Source organism: Anguilla rostrata, chromosome 9 (genome assembly GCF_018555375.3).
Source record: "Anguilla rostrata isolate EN2019 chromosome 9, ASM1855537v3, whole genome shotgun sequence".
Taxonomy (NCBI): Eukaryota; Metazoa; Chordata; class Actinopteri; order Anguilliformes; family Anguillidae; genus Anguilla; species Anguilla rostrata.
In genome coordinates, this window is record NC_057941.1 from 11245266 (window position 1) to 11271990 (window position 26725).

The window sequence follows — 26725 nt, forward strand, 5'->3', positions numbered from 1 at the left end:
TAATAAACTAAGCTGCAGGCGGTAGCCTGTGTGAAAGGGTAAACTATCCTGGTTTTTCACATAAATGGAGGGTAACTGTGCAGCAGGTCTGAAATTCATCTTCCTCCCTCCTGAAGTTGAACTAGTGAGTTGTTTGTTATTATGTACACGTGTGTCTCTACAGTCGTCTGTGAGCATATTTGTGTGTGTGTGTGTGTGAGCTCAAAGGAATTTTTCTATAGATTGTGAGCATGAGTTTGTGGTGTTGGTCTCAGACCAGACACCATCTAAGGTTCACTATTTTGCATGGTGGGGTCCTAGAACAGCTAATCTTTTTCATAGTTATAATGGAAAAAAGTGCTAATGAGGACAAGGAATTTTGATTATGCTATTAAATTAAAAGATGTGGTATGGGGGTTTTATAAAGTTGTATAGTAAATAAGTTGGGGAAAAGGCACACTGAGTCCTACATTTTGACTCACTGCTCAGAACATGTGTGATTTCAGCATGTTCCATCTTTCCATGGCCATTCCATGACAGTCTTGTGCACTTTGTAATTTGTTTCTGTTATAGAGAATGTGAATGTTGAGGCAGATATTTCAGTCAAAGGTTGTGCAGCTATGGTCATTTTACAACTTACATTTCAGTTTCGTACTGAACTCTTCCTATTGCAAAATATTGTTATAGCCACACCTGTTTTTCTACTTCGTGTTATGCAGTTCCCGTTATGATGTGTAATTGGGCATTCTGTTCTACGGTATTGTGCTATTCGTTAAGTACAGTGTCCTCCAAATAAAATGTTGTGCAGTAGAAATACCTCAGTTCTCAATAAACTTTTCCATAGTTTAGGATCAGGTTCATTGGATAAATATATGTGTTAAATAGCCAGCTTATTGTTTAAATATATTTTCTTTATAAACACGACAAAGAACTGAAATACCAGCATAGTCACATGATTGGATTTGCTTAAGTTGGTTTCCATTTGAAACAGAATTGCTTGAGAGAAAAGTAATCTTAGGATTTGGCAAAAGACAAAAGTTCTGTATCCAGGTTATCATAGTGATTGAAATCATAATTTAGCGTTTCAAGTATAAATTAATTGCTGATTTACACTCAAATGTAATGACTTTAAAAGGAAACTTTGTTTCTCATTCACAGTTTCATTGGTTGATGTAATATAATTAATGTGTTCATAAATGGTTAAAAACAAAGCTGCGGATTTATTCTTTAGCTCTTCATATATCGCAGTTCCACATACCATTGTTGGTATTACAGAACATCAAACACAGCTGTGTTTTGCAAATTGTAGTATGTCCAGCATTTAAAATGTACAGTTAGTGAATGAAAAATATAAAGGCAGACAGTGTAAGGTCATCTTATTGGGTACAATGAGGTTATCTAATAGAGTATATCATGTATATGCCATGCCAATGAGATGGTGATATTACAGTTTACTGCTGTTGAGGGAGAAAGACACTATTCCACAGACAGTGAATCATCAGTTGTGAATAGAAAAAAAAACTGATCTCACACTTAGTTCATTAAAATGGAAAATTCTGTTTCAGGCATCATTACACAATATCTGTTGAGTTCAGATCTGGTGACTGTAATGGTCACCATTGGCAACTGCTCATGCTCAGTTGGCAAAGGCACCTCTTTCTGCAGGAAATAAATCTGAGGTGAAGATGATCACTCAGAGCGATTAAGTAAGGACTGACATTGACCTTGAAGTCCGAGTGTATGAGAGCACCAAAACATGCCAGGGAAATGTGCCCCACACCATTACACAACAACTGGAAGCTTTTACTGTTGGAATGCTTTTACATTTTATGTCCACTACTTGTATGTATTCAACAACAGTCCTCTTGCCAATTATGGGGTAAATGAAAGTACATTAAAATCTGCATGGATATAGACACTAAATTGCCATTAAAATGAAAACAACAGCTTTAAGCAGATAGATAAGACATTTATATGGAGATGGTAATTCATCTTCCCCATCTACATGGGCACATTTGTTTGCATTTGAACTCACTACTTCCCAAAACCTTTTTCATCATCATTTTTCAAAAAACTAAAACGTGAATCCATAACTTTAATTTTGATATGAACATCACACTTAGTGAATGTTAATTAGAGATTAGAACACATCCTTTGTTGCCCACTATTTTTGTAAAGTTCAGATTTTTATATATTATATATTATTGTAGTGTGTTGGTCTAGGTCTAAATGTAATTCCTCTGTAAACTAATGTCAGTATTGTATTTCATATCAGACTCAATGACGTTGCAGTTTACATTTTGCAGTACTAGAAAAAGTAGCTGTGAAAAGCAGTTAAACAGAACTATGAAAGCACAGGAAGACATTATTTAAATTTTATTCTAGTCATATGTGGGCCGTTGTCAACACAGCACCTTGTGTGTTGTTATGGAAACCTGGCAATGCCTTGGCTGGTAAACTCATTCGGATTGGTTTTTGTTGCTTAAGTGGACTTGAAAGACCTTACACCTGTAGAAGAGAACGTGAGTCGTTGAGGCAAGAGGTAGTCAACTGTTGGTCAATAAATTGTGGTCATATTTGTGGCCCACTGAATATTTCTTGTTTCACAGTTGTGCTAAGAATAACTTGTGAGAAACACCCTGAGCACTGGCCTCAATGAGATCCACCCTTACAGGCGTAACTACTTTGGTCTTGGTTCCCTTTTCATGTTGAAATGAATTATTTTTACCAGTAAAAGTCACAACCGGGCAGCAGTTGACAGGAAGCTAGGGATCTGCTGGCTTCAACAGTTTGGGTGTCTGAATTGCAGAGCATTACGTTCAAGACGTCTGCTCTCAGAGTTAAGAGAGGCCACGTTATGACTGGGGCATTCACAGTGCAGACTGTACGAGCTGACTCGCGGCAGAGATTAGATTTTCAGGGAACAGTTGTTATTTTTTTTTATTTTCAGGGAACAGTTTTCATTTGTTTTCATTGGGTGATAACATTTATTTTTAATAGTATTTTGGAACTTTTATTTTTAAACATCCGTGTCCATTATTTGAAGAACAGATTAAACAACAGTTCCCTCTGGTTCATAAAACTGTTCCCTTTGGCAGGTTCCTTATGGAAAGTTCACTATAGTGTAGTTCACTGTACTGTATGATAAACAAGCTGCATTTGTCTTCAGCAATTTTCTTATTTAAGTTTGCCTTTTACTACATTGAATGAGCCAGAAGGTGTATGTTATATAATAAAATGTTAATTAATTCATTGTACATATTTAATTTATACCAGATATAAAAGTAAAAATTGTAGGACCTGAAATGTCTGCGACAGCGTTCAACATGCAGTTTTCAAGGTCAGAAATGCCTAAAAGACCAGTGGTTATGCTAGCCCGTGGAATTCTGCCTCTCTGGAACACTAATTCACTTGCAGTCTGATATAATGAATTATTTCTGGTAATATGTCATGATATGCGTACTTACAATAATAGCACAATAAATGTAAGTTGTTCATAATTTTATTATGACACTTGTAAAAGAAGCAGAATGGAATAGAGGGATTAGCAGGATGAAATAAACTACAATCAATATTTTGGCTTTCTGATCAAAACAAATTTTTTGCCACACAGGCTAGTAATATTAAAATACCCTTGAAGTGATTTCTGTTTTAATTTACTCATATTGAGCAATCCAGCTTGAGTGTGACATCTTGTTTTCAATTTTTCATTCAAATTTAAGCACCTTCTCTCTGAATCTCGCACAAAAACCAACGGCTGTGTTACTATGATCAATAAACAACAGAAATGTCAGATGCTGAAAGACAGTTGGGTCAAAGAAAAAGGAGTAATTGTTTTGTGGTTCAAGTCTAGGTCATCACTCGCTGTAATCTCGAAAGGAGAACAACCTCAGAATATCTGCGCTTATAGAACGCAGTGCATTTTTTTGCCTACATTTTTTGTTTTTTTCTGCGTAAAAAACGCAACCACTGAAGGAACTTTGTGGTTAATCCATACCTGCAGTCCTAAATGCATTTGATGTCACCAGACCTGTAAACCAGACTGTACCCTAGAAGCCATTGGCCATGAATTACAATCACGCAACAGCCCGTGCCAAAGAGGCCTGTATCCTTGCTTCTTTCTTTTTTTGCTTTGAAGAGGATACATCAGTACAAACCAGGACAGCGGTGATCCCTCTGTAGCACTGCTTGGGCTGGTGAGGCCCAAACTGGGGAGGAGCATGCCAAGAGAAGCACAGCCCCCATGCCCTGGCATCGTGGCCCTTTGCTAGACTGCTACTGGTGACAGGAAGTGGCGCTGTAACAAGTGGCCTGGATAGTGAGCGCAGGCTGCTGACACGTAGAGAAAGGAACGCAGGCTCTAATCAGGCACACAGCTGTGACATAATGCGCGCCATTATGGCTCTGTGGGGGCGCGGCCCCGTCTGCTCGCATATTTCCCATAATGTACAGGCTAATTGTGTGTCACTGGGGACAGGACAAAAGATGTTGCATTATGCCACTCTGTTTGGGGCATAATTTGTATAGATAGTGCAGTGGCGGGAGTGGCGTTTGAAAGAGGATGCATGCTGTTCTCTGCTGTTGGACCGCTGTCATCCTTGTGCACTGGCTTCACTTCTTACAAATTTGATCTTATTGAAGCACAAATATACCAATTGAAACAAAGAATACAGTTGTTAAAAGAATGTAATCAGATTGAAAGTTCACATATCTAGATATCCAGAATAGGAGAGTTGACATTTAATTTGTCTGTAATGAGCTTAATTACCAGAAGGGAAACTAAAATGATGAAATGCTGTGTAATCCAGTGTGACTAAAAATGCAGGGATGGAATTTAAATAAATGTATCTTTCAGATGGCCCTCCGCATTTGTTCAGTCGTGTATTTCTAGCCAGATAAGCACTGAGGATTTGCATAGCCGTTAAGAATGGGCAGCTCTTTTTCAGGCCCAGAGGCCTAGTTTCAAGAGGATGTGGTGACTTCCTGTTGTAGAATCACACGTTTTGCAATGGAGGAGATGACAGAAGCATTTTCACGTAACTGTCCCTCAACGTGTAAGAGTCACAGTCAGTTTAGCAGAATTCGTAGACATTGCAAAACTGCAAATGCCCTAGTTTTCCAGTAATTGTTCTGAAGGTATATGTAAACCATTTGCACATTTTAAAATTTTGTTTATGGTCAATAGTAGAAAAATGGATGCTTGCCAAGTCCCATGTAGCTTTAGCAGTGACCCCGTTGTTATTAATGTGAATTTACCAGTAGTATTGTATGCACAAGACAATTTCACATTCTTTGTGAGAGTGGGTATTTCTGAAACATCGTTTAGCATACAATGGGAAACATTGCTTTCCAAGAGACTGCACCCAAGTGAGTTTCCTGTGCTCCTACTGGATTGGAAGAAACAAAACCCTGTTAAGCTCTGTCAGAGCCAGAGCCATTTTAGCAACAGATAGTCCTTAAAAATTAGCAAGTGCCTTCTTATAACTTGCTTGGAAGTCAGGTAAATACAGTAGGAAAAGAAGAATTAACTTTATGTAACAGTTGATGACTGTAGGAAGCATAACAAATGTCTGTGAGTATTTGCTTCTTTACTTTGTGCTGTTTTGTGGAGGCAGTCCTTGCTGAGCAATAGTGTGCTCTGTTGATGGTGGGCTTGATTTGTAAATGAGAATCCAGTTTTTTATTTTGTTTATTTCATTAGTGATGTGGGAGCTTCAGTGATTTGATTGCAAACATTGAGGTTATCTCAGTTTTCATTCACACTGACCTTTATCTTGTTATTGTGACTAGCTTTCCTCATTCGGTAGTTTTTGTTACAGATTTTGCAAATAGAAAATCCATCGCAGTGAAATATATAAAATACTGTATACAGCCTGCATGCCTTTATTATAGTTAGGATCGAACATAGAGAGCATGTATATTCCAATTTATATACATTTCAAATGGATGCTTTCTCTGTAAACTGGCACATAACGCTAATATATTTTTCTGCGATACTTAAAGCATACACATCATGAGTCCTACAATCTCAAATACAGAGTATGATTTAGTTTCACCTGTGCTCAGTAAGCCTTACTTAATGTGCTTTATCTTATTTATTGTTTCAAACACAGACTTGGAGTTTTCTGAAGGATAAATAAGTAGCTGGCAGATTAATGTATACCTTCACAATGTTCAGTTATACATATGTGCATTCTGGTTTGTCAATTGTGAAAATGGATTATAAATCTGCATCGCGTTCCAAAAATCACTGATTATTTTAGGAAATAATTATTGGGTTTTATTGGGGGGAGGGGGTGGCAGTAGACCATTATTCACCTTTATCTGGTAGTAGTAAGAATTGTAAGATTAGGCAGGTTTCCGTACCAGGCACAGAAAACACTCATTTTATCTCGTACAGACGTTTACCGTGTCCAACCCTCTCTGTGCGAGAGTTTATAAATAAAGATACAGACCTTCAAATAAAGTTTTATTTTCATATTCCAGAAATGGTATTACGTTGGCAGAAGCATAATTTTTTGCAAACATTTATGGGTGCAAATAGGACTTCTTTTTAAAAACCTAACTCAATACGACAGGTTGTACTGTTGTACTGTGATTGAATAAAATGATTGTTACTCAATGCTTAGTCGCTCAGGGCTCAGGACAGTGCATTATTCTGTTTGGATTGAATGTCCCTGATCATTTTGGACTGCATCATGAATCCATTTTCTCTTTAAATATCTTGCACCATATAATTAAGTTGCATTGCTGTGCAGTCCGGAGATGCACACCATCGTGGCCTTTATCTTTCAATGTAACAGGCGCACATTTCTAACGCACGTATATGTAATCTTGTTAAGTGGTGTTATTATGCCAATTTGCAGTTAAATCTCTAAAGTAACCCGCTGTAGTTCCATTTTTCCATAAATGTGCTTTGTCTCGCAAATGTAGCTGTCTTACATAACTGCTTTTATGTGCACTTTAATGTGCACTTCATTCAGTCAGTACTTTCTGAAACCTGCTTCTGACTCCACCCTCAAAGGCAGCGATTGTTATTGAGGATCATGGGCTATAAGCTCTGTGTGGCTTACAGCCTATTAATGTCTAGAACTGTTAACCTGGCAGCTTGGCTCCCAAATAAAAATGCAAAACAAAATAGATTTTGCATAGTTATGTCACTACTGAAACATAATAATTACACATTAATTTTTTTTTGTTTTGAAATGCAGATACAAATTATCCACACACAATTGTAGTTGGTAATATTTTATTTGCACGAAAGATAGAAGTATAGCAGTTTTTTCACAGTTGCATTATGGTTAGTTATATTTTTCACTACTCCATCTAAAATCCATGTGGTCATTTAATAGACAGTTTAGTAGAACACATCTTAAAGCACAGTCACGACCCAGAGCCACAATACAACTGCCGCTGACAGCCAATGACTGAAGGACTGCTTTGTGATCCAGTGTGTACATGGATAGGACCGAACACTTTTAAAGCTTACGTACATGGCACTGTTGAGCATTGTTAATATCCTCTTATTATTTGTCACTCACTATTTGTTTTGTCAACAGATCAGCGTGCGTGTTACCACCATGGATGCAGAGCTGGAGTTTGCCATCCAGCCGAACACAACAGGCAAACAGCTCTTTGACCAGGTATGTACTGTGTACTGATGTACTATATATCCTTAAACATGCACAGTTATTCAATTAATATGTGAAGACATGTTGTAGTGCTGACTGTTTCCAATATTGTTTTACATCAGTGCATTTTTTTCTTTTCAGATTTAATGCATTTCACAGAGAGAGGTCACAATGGCATAGCACAATAATGCCTAATAATCCCTTATGAGTTCCTTTACATTTTAATTCTTGTAATCCTTTCGTTTTATAATGAATTCAGTTTTCATTGTGTTTTGCCTGGATCCCAGACTCAGGCATTGTTTGTAATGAAACAAGACCAGGTCAAAACCTAGTATATGGCTGGACGTCTCCGGCTGACCGATGGTGTAACTTCATAACTCGGGCGACCAATGGTGTAACTTCATCACTCACTCAGTCACTCAGTCACAGACATTCACATTTGTAGGGCTGGCCCCACTGTTGCGGTCCAGCCAACAATTCTCATGTGGTTAAAGTGCACGTTCTCATCTTTTATTTAAGGGTATTCTTATACACTAGTTTCACCATGTAGAAATAACAGCACTTATTGTACATACTCCCCCCATTTCAGGGCACCATAACGTTTGGGACATATTAATGTTATCAGGGCTGTAGTGGAGGGTAAACTCAAGTAAATGCCATTCATCCATCTTTTTAAAAAGTTTCCTATTTTCCATTTAAGAGCATTGATTAACCTTTCACATTGTTGCAGTTTCCCACAAAGTTAATTAAAGTTGAATACTGCATTACATTAGGATGCTGAAACAGCAACTCCAGTGGCAGATTATGTCAGTACCTTCAGGCTTCAGCCTCCTCCCTCTGTTCATTTGGGCCTGTTATGGTTTGTCTACATTTACTAAACTCCATGCAAAGGATACAGCTGTTATCAAAAGAACTAGGGAGACAAGCCGCCTCTACCACAGATGAATGAATGAATCATTGCATTTATATAGCACTTCTCCGAAGGCTCAAAGTGCTTTACAGTGATGAGTGGGAACTCACCTCATCAATCTCCAATCTGCAGCATCCACCTGGGTGATATCATATACGTTGTAGATCTACATTCGCTACCAATCAAATCTGTCCCGAGTTTTCCGCTTCAGTTTGTAGTCCTAAAACCTGAAAGTGAGTTAGCATAATTGAACCATGGGCTCCCTGAAAAATGCTGGAAAATGCGCTATATAAATGTGGTCTATTTACCATTTGCTTATACTAATAGCCATACAGCCTGATTTTCAGTGACCCCAAAATAAGTTTTACTTGTGTTGATTGAAAGAACGGGGGTCGTAAAATGATTGTTTTTCTCGTAAAGCATATTTAGCCTGAGGTAGTCATGCAGATGTGAGTACTGTTGTGAGTCACTTTCAAAACCCCAAAGTATCTGTGTTACTGTGTGCCAAACAGGAGCCGGAACGCCGTTAAAATGAGTAGCAGCAGTCTCAGGGCACATTAGGGCGGGGACAGAAATCTGCAGCTGTTTTTTGCAGAACTGCAGAACTTTTGCTCGCTTGCTGTCACTCCCCCAGGTCCTTGTTTAACTGCTTACTCACTGGTGGCCGTACTTCTCATGCGCTAAAAGGCCTGCTTTGTTCGGGGAAGTGATTCGTTGACTGGCCTCTCACCCCTCCCACGCCCCGTGCTGCACAGTCAGGGGGGAGTCCAAGTGACTCTCTATCTCACTACCTTTTGACCTCCTCAGCGGCCGTGCCTCATTACACCTCAGGGCGGGTTTTTTTTTTTTTCTTCAGCCTTGTGGAGGGGTGAGAGGCCAGTCTTTTTGTACGTCGCTTTGGATAAAAGCGTCTGCTAAATGAATGTAATGTAAATGTAATGTTGTGCAGGACACACAAACACTAAATGCGTTTATAAGGTTTCATTTGAACCCGAGATGTCCACTGGGCATTGCCCAATCCAATTCGTGGATGGAAAAGTAGTCTTGTTTAATAAAGTTGGACTTGTCCAAAAAAAAAAAAAAAAAAAAGAAGTGAAATTTCCTGTGAGAAGTGGAAGTGGTTTGCTCTCTGAGCCCTGCCCAGGGTTGTAAGAAGCGGATGACGCCTCGTTCCGCCTGCTGCGCCCCCGGGGCCTGAGAGGCGCATGCTCGCGTCGCCATGGAGACAGAGTAGAGCCTCTCGAGAGCAGTTTGCTCTGCCAACGTAAACATGCTGGGCAGGACTCCCCGAAAATATTTAGTGCAGGAGAAGTCGTCTGTCTCGGGCTATTATGCCTGTGTGTGGGATGGACTCGGTCTGCCATATGTGACCCTGTCACCAGTGTTTAGAGAGCTGTTTAGACTCCCAGGAGTGCTTAAGCACCCTCTGTTTTCTGTGTGCATTGGCCATTGCCTGGACAGTGCTTCTGAGAGAACTGCTCCGCTGTTCGCCTAGCACCACCAGAGCTTTCTGTGGAGACCTTCAGTGCACACGTGGCCGGTCTCACCTCATTGGCCGCAAAGCACTGGCCCTGGGGTCCGTCGTCGAAGGCCTTGCAGCATAAGTGCATTCCAGTTTGCAGGAGGGGAGACCCTAAAGTGGCTGTACTGATTGCACAAATGTAGCACATTTAGCCAGAGAGACCAGGACGGCGTGTGGGCCTCTGTGTGCGGCAGAACTCAGCACAGGCGGTCAGAGGAAATAATAAGAGCCCACCGACCCAACGCTGTTTGTAAACGTTCGCGGTAACAACGGCCCCGCCCTCATTGCAGAGCATTGTGTTCTTCCTTGCTGGGCCAAACATCAGTCCCAGTGCGGGAGTGTGGATAGCCTCGTCTGCCATTGCTAGATAAGATTGTGTTTTGATGAATGCAGAGAATGCCCCCCTCCCCCACCAGGATGTTCAGTGATAGAACTTGTGTTTCTTTTGTACTCTCTCTCTCTCTGTCTCTCATAGTGCATTTTACACTAAATACTGTTGGCAGATATATAAATGGTTCTTACCTCCAAACCAAAACATCTAAAACACTGTAAAAACTTACTGAATACATCCAGGAGCACAACGTTTGCGTTTGAGAACGGACATGGCTTGGCTCATTCAAAACTTTACCCCTGCATGACAGCTGAAGTAGTTAATCATATAATAGAGCATAACATTAGATTACCCTCTGACCGCAAGTCTTATACTACTGTCACATCAATTTTGTGAATGAGTACTAGTTTGTGGGCAGGCTCAGTTCTTACCGTGTTACTGGTATAAAGGCGCTATCCTTTCCACGCGTCTGGCGTATCGATGCATTCGACGCATGAGCGCTCTACCGTTTCCGGAAACCTGGTCTCAGAAACTTCAACAAGGGGAGGAATGGAGGCCGAGCTGAGATCAGAAGGTCAGGAGAGACAATGGCACGCAAAGCCGAGTCAGGACCAGAAAGGGGAGGTAGACAGGTCCTGGCAGTCAGCCAGGACACAGTCACAGTCCAGTCTCTGTTTTATTCCATAAATAACACATTGTTCCCACTCAGGGAAACTCATTTTGTAACTTCAGTGGGCTCACATACTGAGAGACATTAATCATATATACGCCCCACCCCACGTCACCCACATGCGCACATATTGGAATACCACTGAATGGATTGCACCATGACTACTGAAATTGTGTGCGCTGTGCTTGTAAGGTCCCATTCATCCTATGCTAGGGAACCTCTGTAATGGCCTTCTAGTTATTGATCCCTGCATCACTGCTACAGAGATGAAGTTGTATTTCAATGCCGGCTTTGGTCATTTAATCATGTCTGCCAAGTCTGTGATCTGCAGCTAAGTGACAACTGGCATTGTTACAGAATTAATTTGTTTTCCCCCAGAGCCCTGTGGATTTCTTTAGTCGGTATGTTGAATTATGTTGGTGAGATATTTTCAGGGGTATTGTAGGACTGTTCAAATGTATGGAGTTTGACTGTTAGCAGTTTATGTGTTTAACAGTTTAATAGCTGGTGCAGTACACATGCTGGTTTAAAAACCATGTATTCCTCTGGAATCTACTCTCAGCTGAGCCTCGATCCCCGACCCCTCCTTCTGACACCCACCTCTGCGTTCTTCTCAGACCATCCTGCCATTTTAAAGAGCGAAACCAAGTGTTACTTTCATGTAAAAAAAATGCATACATAGCAACATGTTTCTGCTTAATTTGTTGATCTTACAAAATGGCTGTGATGTTCTGATTCAAGGTGGTGAAGACCATTGGCCTCAGAGAAGTGTGGTTCTTCGGACTGCAGTACCAGGACACCAAGGGCTTCTCCACGTGGCTCAAGCTCAATAAGAAGGTGAGTCCTGTGGCACTTCCCCCAGGCCATCGCTTCAGCCTTAACGAAACGTGCTTTAGCAGTTCAAGGATACTCAAAGCTGGCCCTTGATTTAGACCATGGCCAATGTGTGAGTGGGATCTCGGGCCGTTGCACATTTAATCATCTATCAGGTGGAAAGGGAAATCAGCAGCGCTACTGGCTCCTAGTGCTAAATTTGACTATCTGAGCCAGAGATCTCAAACTCAAATCCTGCAGGGCTGCAGTGTCTGCTGGCTTTTGGTGCATTCTCACACTTAAGTGTTTAATATAAGTCATTGATCAGCTGAAATGTGTCCACACCTTTTTTTCCAAGACTTAAATTTGCAGCTGACTGAAAGGAAACCACAAAAAAACCAAGAGCTTGTCCCACCTGATCTAAGTAGTTGATGATAGCATGGCTATCAAAATCATGGCCTGCTGTGACTGGTTCCCTGCCCTCGCCTGAGGCCTTAAACCTTTGGTGAAGGCACCTTGCTCTGAATGCTGCGTGGGTCCATAAGACGGTCTGTCCTTCTCAGGTGACAGCCCAGGACGTTCGGAAGGAGAGCCCCCTGCTGTTCAAGTTCCGGGCCAAGTTCTACCCCGAGGACGTGTCAGAGGAGCTGATCCAGGAGGCCACGCAAAGGCTGTTCTTCCTGCAGGTGAAGGAGGGCATCCTCAACGACGACATCTACTGCCCGCCCGAGACCGCCGTGCTGCTGGCCTCCTACGCCGTCCAGGCCAAATACGGGGACTACAACAAGGACTCCCACACCACCGGATACCTGTCCAGTGACAAGCTGCTCCCCCAAAGGTACGCTCCTCAGGGCCATTCCAGCAGTGCTTCTTAAACTCGGTCTTGGGGCCCCTCGTGTCTGTCGGTTTTTCGCACTGCATCACGGTTGCAGTCGCTTACGATTGTAGCAAGTCGTTAATTATTCTTAATCGGACACTTTTTATGTAAATGAAGGGCTGATACAGTTTCTCCACATTGTTTACTTTGTCTTTACCTTTCATCCGCGGCTGGGCGATAATACTGAAAAAAATTATCCAGTTTATTCGCTGTAGTACATCGTGACGGGTTTCGCAGATATAGGCTAATACATTGTGGCAGTCTTTTTAATTGTAGAACATTGTGATGGTTCATTCAGATATAGTACATTGTGAACTTTTTTTAGATATGGTACATTGTGACAGCCTTTTTAGATGTGGTACACTAGTACATTGTGAAGTTTATGAAGATACAGTACATTGTGAACTTTTTTAGATATAGTACATTGTGACAGCCTTTTTAGATGTGGTTCACGAGTACATTGTGAAGTTCTAAAGATGTAGTACATTGGGATGTTTTTTTTAGATGTGGCTCACGAGTACATTGTGAAGTTCTAAAGATGTAGTACATTGGGATGTTTTTTTAGATGTGGTTCACGAGTACATTGTGAAGTTATAAAGATGTAGTACATAGGGATGTTTTTTTAGATGTGGTTCACGAGTACATTGTGAAGTTCTAAGATGTAGTACATGATGTTTTAGATGGTTCCGAGTACATTGTGAAGTTTATAAAGATGTAGTACATGGGGTGTTTTTTAGATGTGGTTCACGAGTACATTGTGAAGTTCTAAAGATGTAGTACATTGGGATGTTTTTTTAGATGTGGTTCACGAGTACATTGTGAAGTTTATAAAGATGTAGTACATTGGGATGTTTTTTAGATGTGGTACACTGTGTTCTCAGAGTGCTGGAGCAGCACAAGCTGAACAAGGAGCAGTGGGAGGAGAGGATCCAAGTGTGGCACGAAGAGCATAAAGGCATGATCAGGTACGTCCCCCTTTCACTCCAAACATACCTGCCTCACCCTTTAATACAGTATGTATTTAGCTCACTATTTCATAGAGAACATACCTGCCTCACCCTTTAATACAGTATGTATTTACCTCACTATTTCATAGAGAACATACCTGCCTCACCCTTTAATACAGTACGTATCTACCTCACTATTTCATAGAGAACATACTGCCACCTTATACGTCGTATCTACTCATATTTCATAGGACATACTGCCACCCTTTAATAATACTATCTACCTCACTATTTCATAGAGAACATACCTGCCTTAGCGTTTAATACAGTACGTGTTTACTACACTCTTTCATACAGAACATACCTGTCACAGTCTTTCATATGCCAGGTATACAGAAGTAATGGAAGTAATTTAATCATACTATATACTTGACAGAATCCATTTGTTGATAGTCGCTGTCATAATGGGTGAAGAGTTATAAATCAGGGTTCCCACTCGTCCTGGAAAACCTTGAAAACCTGGAAATTTATCGACTATTTTTCCAGTCATGGAAAACACCTGGAAAATGAGAAAATATACAAAATGTCCTGGAAATATTTGTGAGGTCCTGGAAAATTGTAGGTTAGGCTATAAGTCAAGCTATTAAACAGTATATTCAGAGCTGAGATTGCATGTGTTTCTGTATTTTTTCTGTATTTTTCTCCGCTTTTCTCATTTTTATTAGCTGCTGAGATTACACGGCAGCACAAAGTTTTGAATGGTTATGGTACTTACACATTGCCCCCATCCACCACCCGCTTTGGGCTACCATTGTCCATGTTTCATGTCTGTAAGTCTAAGTCATGGAAATTGCCCTTGAAAAGTCCTGGAAAATAATTTCCTAAAATGAGTGGGAACCCTGTAAATGAAGAGAACTTCTCTACGTGCCACTAGAGGGCAATGTCTACATATCTTTCAGTGAAGTGTGCGCATGGAGAATGTCTAAAATATCTTCCTTCTCCTTGCATTAGCAATAGAGTGTACCAGGGTGTCACACTAGTGTACGCAATGTCCAGCTGGGTTGAAATTGTAGTGGGGGATGGCATGTACATTTTGCCAACTTCTTGCATGTTTACATTTCACAGCAAGATACTTTAAGATTGGAGGAAATTAAGTTGGACCATTCAGTCAAATCTTGGCACGAGTATTTTGAAATGATTAAAAAACACCAACAACAAATAAAGTCACTCACTATATCAAGTCAACTTTATTTGTTTATTTACCTAGACACATTTTCCCTTAGCTTATATAGCAAGGCCGCTAAAATGTAGAAACGTTGAAATTGATACAGTTGTGTCCTTTATTTCAAGAAAATAATCTTGCAACAAATAGTTTTCCGTTCTTAATTAAATCAGGTTGCTGTGGGTGCAGAAATCACCTTCAATTTCTGCACCCACGGTGACCTAATTTCATGCTGAATCTGCTTTATGCTCACCGGTAGAAGGTAGTAGTGTTACTTTTCGGCTTGTGTTCTCAGTCTGTGCTTTTTGAATAGGATGTCTGCCCTGTGTTTATGTCATAGCTAGCAGTACCCCTTTGATCTCTCCCTTTTTTAATAACCAAACTGTGCCCTCAGCTGAACCATCACTGATGTGAAATAACAAATAACCGCATTATGGGTTTGAAGCATCCTTCTTGTATTGAAAAATTTGATTGGGTTTTGATATAAAACCTGCCATGATGCCATCACCTCCATGGGAGCTGATGAATATTAATTCAGTTGCTTTATGGATGCTCTGTAATGATATTTTTGCCCAGTATGCATCTAAATGGCACTGAATGTCACAGAAATGTATCAACCAGAAAAGTTTATTAAATTCATTCATTTGAGTGGCGTAGTGTTAAAAAGGCACACCACTGAACTTTTCTTTGGTTACTTCCATTAATAAGGTAAAACTTCTCACTGGTAAAAAAAAATATATATATAACTAGTGTTCGTTTTTATTTGTCTATCTCTGACTCGTATCTGAGTGAGTTTGGCTTGTGGGCCGCCGTGTGGAAAGAAGTAACAGGCAGCATCACATGCATCAGAGGAGAGTGCGCGCGTGTCTACACTCTCACACATTAGCAGAGGGAATCAGTGAGCACAGACGTCGCCAACATGATTTCGCGTCTTGAAAGGGGGAGAAGCATAAAAGCTTCTTTTTTTTCAGTGGTGCTGTAGCATTGTCTCTTCTGTGAAGGCACCTAGGGTGAGCAAAGTAGTAGTGCTTATATCATTCAAAGCATTACTCAGCCCCAAGTAGAGAATGTTAAAGAAAAGACATTCAAATGATTATTTTGTTTTGAAGGAATTATGTAAAATCCTAACTGTACGGTACATTAAAGCATTAATTTTCTGAGCTCATCTGTAGGGCACCATTACTCTCTGTCTTTTTGTTGTTCTTCACAGAGAGGACTCTATGATGGAGTATCTCAAGATCGCTCAAGACCTCGAGATGTATGGCGTCAACTACTTCAGCATCAAGAACAAGAAAGGATCAGAGCTTTGGCTGGGAGTGGACGCGCTGGGGCTCAACATTTACGAACAGAGCGACAAGTAAGGCCAGTCGCCCAAATCGTCCGTCCGGTTCCCATGGACACCGAGATGCAGTTTCCTCTGCAGAGGGAGTAAAAGTGGGCCAGCCTTTCTTCTTCCTTTTTTCGTCAAAGCGCTGGAAGAACAGCAATAATTGATGACTGCGTTTGCTCCCTAATCTCTGTAGCTCCGGTCTGTACAGAATGACTCTAATGACAGCCTGATGTATCGTTTAAATAAAGGCTGTCAGTGCAGGCTACGTGCCTCAGTGTAACATGGCATTCTTTTTAGTTCCATGAGTCAGACGCCTTATTTTACACTTATTTTAATTTGGGCCTCACTTCAATTTTCTTTTACAGGATGACACCTAAAATTGGATTCCCTTGGAGTGAAATTAGAAATATTTCCTTCAACGACAAGAAGTTCGTCATAAAACCAATTGACAAGAAAGCACCGGTACGTAAAAAAAAAAATCTCAATCAGCAAGTTAACTCTTCATAAGTTAACAAAGTTAATTAGACATTTGACACTTGTAGTGATCTGTTATAGTGAATGGCTGGGCTACAGCATAACTCCATGCTGCTGTGAACGGGAATGGGCTCCTGTAGTACGTTTGTTGAAAGGCTGACTCACATCTGGCTCTGCAGGACTTTGTGTTCTACGCGCCGCGTCTCCGCATCAACAAGCGCATCCTGGCCCTGTGCATGGGCAACCACGAGCTGTACATGCGCCGCCGCAAGCCCGACACCATCGAGGTGCAGCAGATGAAGGCTCAGGCCCGCGAGGAGAAGAACCACAAGAAGATGGAGAGGTCAGTGCGAAACGCGCGGGAGGGTTAGACGACGTGACACGGTGTTTCACAGCACGGGGCATTTTTGAGAGCGCGTGTTACAGACGCAGCTTCCGCTCTGTTGCCGACTCTCCCCTACGGTCCAGTGATAGCTGAACTTAAAATGGAGTGGCCAGCTCTGCACAGAAACCTTTGCTGGTTGCACCAGTGGGGGGGCCTACTCTGAGCTATTATAAGCCGCTGCTCTTAGTGATTGCCCTTTATGGTTCCTTATTAAAAATAGCCGGTGTGAACACAGTACCTTCTCTTAGAATGTCTATCAGATAAATAAATAAATAACTTTTTTATGTTTCTTAAGAAAAGAGAAAACCTGAAAACTGGACTCATGTAAAGTATATGGTTGAACCTTCTCACCCCAACCAGAGAGCCCTTACAATACTGATTGATATGTGTTTGGTCTTGCAACCTTTGATTTTTTCATTTTTTGAAGAACCATCATATGGTTTCAGATACTCTTGAAAACTGCTGTTGTGGAATTACCTTTTCCAATAGGGACAGAGAATAAGGCTGCAATAATATGTGGTCAAGCTTAGTTTCCAGTGACTCTAAGGTTGTAAGGTAGTTCTAAGATTGAGTCAACAGTGCAGCAGGGATAAGGCCTTTGTACTTCTGTTTAGATTGCAGGAGCGCTGTAGAGGGGGTTTGACAATGATAGGAAGAAGCTGCCATTGACAGTGTTATTTGCCTCTCTGTTGATCAAGCAGGCTTTTCTCCTCCTCTCATAGGGCGCTGCTGGAAAACGAGAAGAAGAAGAGGGAGATTGCGGAGAAGGAAAAGGAAAAGATCGAGAAGGAAAAGATCGAGCTAATGGAGAGACTGAAGCAGATAGAAGAGCAAACAAAAAAAGCTCAGCAAGGTGGGAGTCCAGACAGCCTGTTCCAGCCCACACAACTCCCCGGCTGTTTCACTTAAAATGATTTGGCAGTAGAAAATGCTAAGGTGTGATTTTTAGATTTGTTTTAAAGGAGCGGCCCTAGCAGTGGCCATGTGCCTCCCACTCACTGACTGTAGCAGATATATGCAGCCGACGACTGACCGTGTGTGCCTGTGTGTGTGTACTTGTGTGTGTGTGCGTGCATGCATGTGTGTGTGTGTGTACTTGTGTGTATGTGTGTATTTGTGTGTGTGTGTGTGTGTGTGTGTGTGTGTGTGTACTTGCGTGTGTGTGTACGTGCATGTATGTGTACTTGCGTGTGTGTGTGTGTGTATTTGTGTATTTATTTGTGTGTGTGTGTGTGTATGTGTACTTGCGTGCATGTGTGTGTACTTGTGTGTGTCTGTGTGTATATAGATTATTGTGGGAGCAGACTACTTGGCACTGTGAGCTGTGAGAATGGTGTAAATGATTGGAGGAGCACGACCAAAGGGCGCTTGAGATGGAGAGGAGCAAGTGCTCGGAGAGTCTGAGACGCTGAGAAGAACGCAGGAGCACAGGACCACTACTGTCTCTCACAGTTATACGCCATGAAGATCAGGAGACCTGTTGTAACGGCACTGTTATTATTTTCCCCTCCTTTAACTTTATTACGTTCCTCCTTAACCAGGAGAGCCTGTTAGTATGAGGACATGGTTGATTATTTTCCCCCTTATAACCTGATCTAAAACTTCACTTTATTACGTTCCTCCTTAACCAGGAGAGCCTGTTAGTATGAGGACATGGTTGATCACTTGCAGTGAGCAGTTTGAGGTTCTCATTTTATTAAATAGTATTATAATTATTATAATCATATGTAAAACTAACTGTTGTGGTATTTTTATGTCTCATTTTTGTCAGGATGCTGCTACAAAACTATATTCCCAAAACAAAAAAAAGTTAATTTTACATATTTTGTGTGTTTTAATGTGATCTGTAAGTTATATATATTTTGAATGCAATTGTAATGCTCACAAACACCAGCAGAGGTAAGTGTAGCCTAGAGAAAACAGGAAGACTGCTTACGTACATCCAGAAATCAAGGAATATTTCCCTGAGGTAGAGACCCCTGATGTGCGGTCCTCTCCACAGGAAATTTTGATTGAGTTCTTAACTGCTAACATTTAAAATCATGGCTTGAAAGGACAAATGGCAAAAAAAAGATGATGGAGTGGACGGGATTATCAGCATGGGTTCAGCTACCATGGGGTTCAGTCATGATTTTTCAAGCACTTATCTCATTTTTAAAACGCGTCTCGTCTGCCTTTCCATCGGGGACGTCTCATTGGATGCCATTTCTCCACAGGCCACTGAACTAGCTGAGCTGACCTCCAAGATCTCCCTCTTGGAGGATGCGAAGAAGAAGAAGGACGAAGAAGCCGCCGAGTGGCAGACTAAGGTGACCAATCTCCAAACATGTCACCACCATATATTACATTACATTACATTACAGGCATTTAGCAGACGCTCTTATCCAGAGCGACTTACATAATATTTTATATATAACCAGCTTAGGCAAAAGCTTGCTTTGTTCCTCATCATCATCTCATTGTCGTCTCATTGTAAAATACAAATGAATTCTAAATTAAAATAGAAAATTCTAATTTTAAAATAGAATGAAAAGGCTTCCCCTTTCAGTTCTCCCTGTTTTGTATTTGTATATCACTCATTGCTGGAACAGAATGCTTAATAAACGGACGAGGCCAGAAATGACCTCTGAACTCCCTCCAGAGGTGGTCAGAGGTCGTGCTGGGTGCCTCCTGGCCGCTTAAGGGTCGGTTTCACTGTTCCACTGCGGCCGGAAGATCCTGTTTGCCCCGGGAGGACATCTGGTGTCCCATTGTGAGACTTTTCACATGCCCCCGAAAGCGTGCTGCTCTGACTGGCCAGTCCCACATGTCCTGTCATTGTGTTTGCTTGAGTAAACACTGATATGTGTGCCCCGTTGCCTTGGGCTGTGGCTGTCTGGTGCCCTGTCACACTGCAGCCCAGTACCCTGCCACACTAGAACAGTGCTCAGCCCTTCAGATAACTACGCAGCTGTGCTATTCTGCAAAAGTGTCCAAAGCAATACAAAATTTGGCTGTGTAGCACAATTTATGTAGAGGTGGGTTTTAACAACAGCACTACCTGTTTGAATCCTGATACAGTCACTGTGAGTTGTAGCTGGGGGCTCAAGAATTAGAGGTGTAATTTCTATGGATGGGTTCCCTGTTTGTCAAGATTTTTGTAGCGGTTTATCTAATTCAGGATTGAGAAGTTCTTGTGTGTGGGCCTGTTTACCCTGGCTCAATTGGCTAATTAGCTCTATGCACCAATGGCAGTTCACCAAATTAGACCACGGTGAAAGTCAGTACACAAAAACAGGTGTCAGTTGTCATTCCTGAGCTCATCAGTCAATGCAGCTAAAACATCCGATTTTACATATGATTCATGTAATGAAATAATTAAGGGCAGGGGGCTGCTGGATGGCTCATCAGGTTAAGGCACCATCCTGTGGCGCGTGAATGAGCCTTACGCCCTCAGATTGAATTCGGGACAGACCGTGCCATTGCGGAATGGCCTATAGCTCTATAGGGCAACACGGAATTGGCGATAGCATCATCCAGGGTACGGGAGGGTAAATTCAGCTGGGGGTCAGTGTAAAGCATTATCTAGCGACCCCCCGCTGGTCAATCTGGTGCCAGGGGACTGCATGCGAAAGCCACATATGAAAGGTCTTCCTCCAGCTCTAATCTGCGCAGGCTTGGCTGTAAGCTCCCGAATCAGCAGCAGGGCTCGCAGCATGAACCCAAAATGCAGCTGGAGACAGTTGGCCGTTCCAAATTGGGGTGGGGCTCAGCAGAAATTGCCGTGGACTTTGGAAACAGGTAGGGTCCCTCCTTGGCCAGCCCTTCTGTAACGGTACGGTCGCTACTCGTTACAGGCCATCATGGTGCAGGAGGACCTGGAGAAGACCAAAGACGAGCTGAAGAGCAAGGTGATGGCGGCCCACGTGCAAGAGACGGTCCAGCCGGAGAACGAGCACGACGAGAACGACGAGAGCAGCGCGGAGGCCAGCGCCGAGCTCACGTCCGCCGCGTCGTACAAAGACCGCAGCGAAGAGGAGCGCATGACCGAGACTGAGAAGAACGAGCGAGTGCAGAAACACCTGCTGGTGAGGGGGCCGCCGTAAATGGAGCAAGTAGAGATTGGTTGGTTTGCAGTGACCGTGTTGTTTTCACCTGAAAATCTGGTGCCGTGTTGTCAAGGTATACGCTTCACATGGTCCTCAAGTTGGACCTATGGCTCATTAGAGAGTAAGAATTGCATATCCTAGGGTTCTAAGGTCCAGTTAGGTCTAGGCCATTAACTTATTTAGACAAAGCAGGTTTGGCTCGTTATCGTCTTCTTTCCCAACTAACACAAAACATACTCAAAATGTAACATTGACAAAATATTGCAGTAACATTGTGAGAACGTTTTGTGAAAACGTATTTACACAATGCAGGTTTGGCTTATTATCGTTTGCTTTCCCAACTAACTCAAAACGTTCTCACAATGTTACTGGAATGTTCTGTCAATGTTACATTTTGAGAATGTTTTACGTTAGCTGGGTTGTCTTGAATCCTTCATTGTCTTCCAAATGTTTCTTTTTAGTGGCAATGTGTCCACATCTTAACCACTTATGAGCCTATTGATTCACCTCAATCTGTGATTTGGTCTGTTAAATCATTTTGTTACCTCTTTTATGCAATTCTTTGCTATCTAGCACAATAAGCACTATGTGAACATTTGACTGTAAGAACCTGGCTTAGGCCTACCTCACTCATTTCCCTTGTAGTGCAGTTGCGAACAGGTCACGTACACATATACAAATATGAACATACAGATCATTTTTTCATCTGATGCCAACACGTCTGCATTGGAATACACTGTACGTGTAATTGCACGTTTGCTACCCCGAGTCTTTCCCATTCATCCTCAGAAAATCAAAAGAGGATAACAGCCATAAATGCAACAAGGAAACGTGTATACTTGATTTCCTGTGGTAGGGGTAAAAGTGAATTTGTTTTTTTCTGTGTACCTGATCAACTCCTGACCAAAGTTCGGACGACATTGCAAAGGTATCGCTTTTGCTTGCAAATCCTGGTTCGCTTGGTTTGGCGGTATGTGAAAGCAATCTGGACCAGCCAACAAATAAACGTTGTTCCGAACTATGTATTCGGAGTATTAGGTTAAAAAGCACCCTTAGACTCTGGAATACATCATGATTGCTTTCTTTATGCCTCTGCAAGCCATAACAATAATGTATTTTTGTAACAGTTCTGTCCTGATTACTGAACTGTATGATGATGAGGGACTTGAGATGGTGCCTGTCTTTTGTTCTGCATGTTGTATGCTTCCATCCTACTGCGTGTAACTGTTCAGGAAAACCCGCAATCAATGGAATATGAAACCGTTTCATCCAATTACTAATGACTCACCCACTGTATGCAATCATAATTATTTCCATTTGCTATAGTTTATACCTGTTGATTGTGAATAATGGGTTACTTTGCCGTACTGATAACCCCCTTGCAATATCAGCCTGTTGCGTCTATTTTTTTATGCAATTCTTTGCTATCTAGCACAATAAGCACTATGTGAACATTTGACTGTAAGAACCTGGCTTAGGCCTACCTCACTCATTTCCCTTGCAGTGCAGTTGCGAACAGGTCACGTACACATATACAAATATGAACATACAGATCATTTTTTCATCTGATGCCAACACGTCTGCATTGGAATACACTGTACGTGTAATTGCACGTTTGCTACCCCGAGTCTTTCCCATTCATCCTCAGAAAATCAAAAGAGGATAACAGCCATAAATGCAACAAGGAAACGTGTATACTTGATTTCCTGTGGTAGGGGTAAAAGTGAATTTGTTTTTTTCTGTGTACCTGATCAACTCCTGACCAAAGTTCGGACGACATTGCAAAGGTATCACTTTTGCTTGCAAATCCTGGTTCGCTTGGTTTGGCGGTATGTGAAAGCAATCTGGACCAGCCAACAAATAAACGTTGTTCCGAACTATGTATTCGGAGTATTAGGTTAAAAAGCACCCTTAGACTCTGGAATACATCATGATTGCTTTCTTTATGCCTCTGCAAGCCATAACAATAATGTATTTTTGTAACAGTTCTGTCCTGATTACTGAACTGTATGATGAGGGACTTGAGATGGTGCCTGTATTTTTTTCTGCATGTTGTATGCTTCCATCCTACTGCGTGTAACTGTTCAGGAAAACCCGCAATCAATGGAATATGAAACCGTTTCATCCAATTACTAATGACTCACCCACTGTATGCAATCATAATTATTTCCATTTGCTATAGTTTATACCTGTTGATTGTGAATAATGGGTTACTTTGCCGTACTGATAACCCCCTTGCAATATCAGCCTGTTGCGTCTATGCAATTGAGGTGAAAATGAAATGCTGAAAATGTACAAAGAACTGTACAAAAATAGTTACCTCTTCAGTTGATGACGTGTTGATATCTCCCCTGAATAATTTCTTTATTGTTTTCCACAAAATACTAAAATATACAGAAAGCTAGCTATAATTTCCTTTTTTGTTTTGAAACTGATGCATGAATCTTTAAGGTTGGAATGAAAAACATTATCAGTGAACTCTGAGACTCCTCTGTGTCGCCCCAATGAGCTACCACTGATCGTCTTTTGAACCGGATGTATCTTCCCCTAGGCCCTGAGCTCGGAGCTGGCCAATGCTCGAGACGAAACCAAGAAAACGCAGAATGACATCATCCACGCCGAGAACGTCCGAGCAGGACGGGACAAGTACAAGACCCTACGGCAGATCCGGTCGGGCAACACCAAGCAGCGCATCGACGAGTTTGAGTGCATGTGATCACCTTCCACGACACCTTCCAAGACACTGCTGGAACCACTGCAGGGGATTCACGACAAGGCCTTTCCATTTCACTGCAAACCTGCCTTAAACAAGCTACTGTTCCTTCTCCAAACAGGGTCAATGTAAGATATCCTACTCCCAAGTCAATAAACTTTCATAATTCCTTCCGAATCCGGAGAACGAACTGCATTGTTAGGTTTTTAGAATAATACCAATATGTTTCAGCATTTCCTTCCCGGCAGTTTTTCATAAGTTGGTCAGTGCTCTCATTCCCAATAAGTTGTGGACTTTTTAGGGTAATGGTTAGTGTGATGTTTGTCCATTCAATATAGTCATATTAGGTAAGTTAACACCCAGTTCAGGTATTTATATCTTTGTTCATAGAGCAGAAATTATATTTGGACATGCCAGTTTTAAATGTAAATTTAAATTCTTGGAATGGATACCCATTAACGTGTTATAATTTGTGCATGGCTTTCAGTTTAACCTCAAACACAAATTCCCAGTTTTTAGTTACATTTGATTTAGGTGTTTGAGTAGGGCGCAGACACTAGTCTAACTGCACTGGCCTTAACTGTAGGTTACCAAATTCACCATGTCTTAGAATCGTTATATTATCAAAGGGGATACTTTTTACACAAAGTTATTTGATTTAGTAAGTCATAGATTTGTATGCAATCACATGTAGCAATCAGAATTGAGCAGTTGATCTCAGTTGGTCCAATTACATATAATAATAGCAGGTTTGTTTGTTGCTTGGTGGGCCCTCCACTGTTAGTCAAATCAGCGAATTAAGAAGATGATGTAACAAATTGTACTTATTAGATTTTGCCATATTTTAATTTTAAGCTTTGTTTTTTCATTCTGTTTAAGTTTGTTCTTTTTTTTACTTGGATGGCATGACATTATTTTAATGGCACTCTTTTCCTTTTTTAAAGCTTTGGAAGGCAAACCTTTGCAGTATTATATTCAAAGAGTATCAGAATGGGTAAAACAGTGTTCAATGTTGCTCTTCTTGTAGTGCCATATACAGAATTTCCAAATGGTCCTTATATTCTGAGTGTATCTGCTATGACTCAGAGCCATGCACCCTAGAAATTAGGAGGTTTTTTTTATATAACAGATCTTTGCAGAATTTTTCATTAATATGAGACACCGGCTGCTGTAAAGCACACCATTTGTCCTGAGGCTTGCCTCATATTGGTTTATCTTGAATTAAACAACATAAACTCAGTGATTACATAAAAATGGGTGTATTGCTAATGTCAGAGTCCATTTCTAGCTTTTGTTAATTAAATTATGTTTGACCGAAAACCATAATGAAGCATAAATAAGGATGTTGATATTGCATTGCTATTTTAGCACCAAGCAGTGCCTTTCAGCAAAAATACAAGCTGGCTGCTTTAAAAGATTTACATTTCAACTGATAATAAAACTGAAGAAAAAATACTTTTGTATGAGTGAATTATTGCAAGCTTTTATCCTATTACGCACACTGCAATTCTTGGGGTGGGGGTGGGGCCGCAGCAGCAGCAATTGAATTGAATGTGGCATGACAGTAACTGCAGAGGATCAGCTGGGGCCTGAAGAGAGAATAGTCAGAGGTCTTATGCAGTTCAGTTAGCGCCATGGATGTCGAATAAAACAGGAAAAAATGATAAAAGGAAGACGCAGATGCGGCTCAAAACATCTGTCACCTTTCACAAGCCAGTAGCTTCTGTGTTCCTTTGGATGGGTTTTGATTCAGATTTTCAGTGTTTCAGAAACGCAATGTTTCCTTTGTGTGTTTTATTCTGTGCAAGTGATTCATATTGCAGAGCATCCTGTGCCTTTTAAAACAGATGAAGTGCAGCATGACAAAAGGAGCCTCTGGCATGTGCTTTACGTGGCCCTCGTGTGAAGGCATTCCTGATTTGGAAACCTTGATTATGAAGGGCAGACTGCATAGCAATGAGAACCATGACACCTCTTCAACTAGAGGCCATTCAACCAGCCTCCCTTCATTTTTTTGACTGCTGTGACAGAATTCTCGATGCTGCCACATGACGAGGAATATGGTTTTCTTAAAGAGCTTGTAGCCTTTTAGAATGTCAGGATGACATCACTCAACTACCTGTGCATCACATTCGTATATGCTGTCCTCTATGAATGTCAAAAAATTTAGAAAACAGTAAGTGAACCTGGCACAATTTCAGTATGGCACCATTCGAATATATCTGTGATGTACAGAATATATATATGGCTTCCTCTTGTCTTTGACTCAAGCACCCAGGTCCGCCCAATAGTTGTCCATCACCTTTGCAGTTCTGTAGTGCAGCGCTGTCTGTGCTGATGTTGGTGACGTCCATGTCAGCCACCAGTCAGAAGCTCTTGCTTTGGGCTTTGGCAAAAGGCAACAGCCTTGGAAACACCCACAAAAAGCCTTGGCTAAAATATGAGTATGTCCAAATATGCCAATATGACAACCAACCTGTTTACCTGTAAGTAATGCTGGCCCCACACTAGAGGATAACTGGGCCGATTTTGTGCCCGATTCGCTCTTCCCGACAATCGCGGGGGCGCTCCCGATCCGAGGCTAGTCTGAACCGATTATCTGCCCAAATGATCCTGTAGTGTGAGGGGTTTACAGACATAATCGTAATGTTACCGACTGGATCGGAGTCTCCCCGATCTCGAATCGTAAATATCATAACATATTTGATATTTACGATTTGAAATCCTGTAGTGTGAAAGGAACAGCGATGGAATATTGAGCAGAAACCCATAACAGCCAATGAGAGCGAGCTGACCGGGAAGCGTCACCAACCAAATTTATTTTGGTTTCCTA

The 26725-nt window shown here is 41.4% G+C and overlaps 1 protein-coding gene across 1 annotated transcript; it reads left to right on the forward strand.

Annotated features, from left to right (window-relative positions):
* Nucleotides 1–25347, forward strand: msna (moesin a). Its single transcript, XM_064349561.1, has 13 exons — nt 1–124; nt 7539–7622; nt 11785–11880; nt 12420–12694; nt 13615–13698; nt 16113–16259; nt 16598–16694; nt 16886–17049; nt 17814–17944; nt 18633–18640; nt 19146–19400; nt 20928–21158; nt 23731–25347. The coding sequence occupies exons 1-13, from the start codon at nt 65–67 to the stop codon at nt 23893–23895; spliced, it is 1797 nt and encodes a 598-aa protein (XP_064205631.1). The 5' UTR covers nt 1–64; the 3' UTR covers nt 23896–25347.
* Nucleotides 25348–26725: the final 1378 nt, after the last annotated feature.

Excerpts from the sequence above, each read along its gene's own strand:
- msna (XM_064349561.1), top strand. The coding sequence starts at position 65 with ATGGAGGGTAACTGTGCAGCAGGTCTGAAATTCATCTTCCTCCCTCCT. Across the intron at positions 13,699-16,112 it reads GAGCATAAAGGCATGATCAG|AGAGGACTCTATGATGGAGT; the intron begins GTACGTCCCCCT and ends TGTTCTTCACAG. Across the intron at positions 19,401-20,927 it reads CCGCCGAGTGGCAGACTAAG|GCCATCATGGTGCAGGAGGA; the intron begins GTGACCAATCTC and ends TACTCGTTACAG.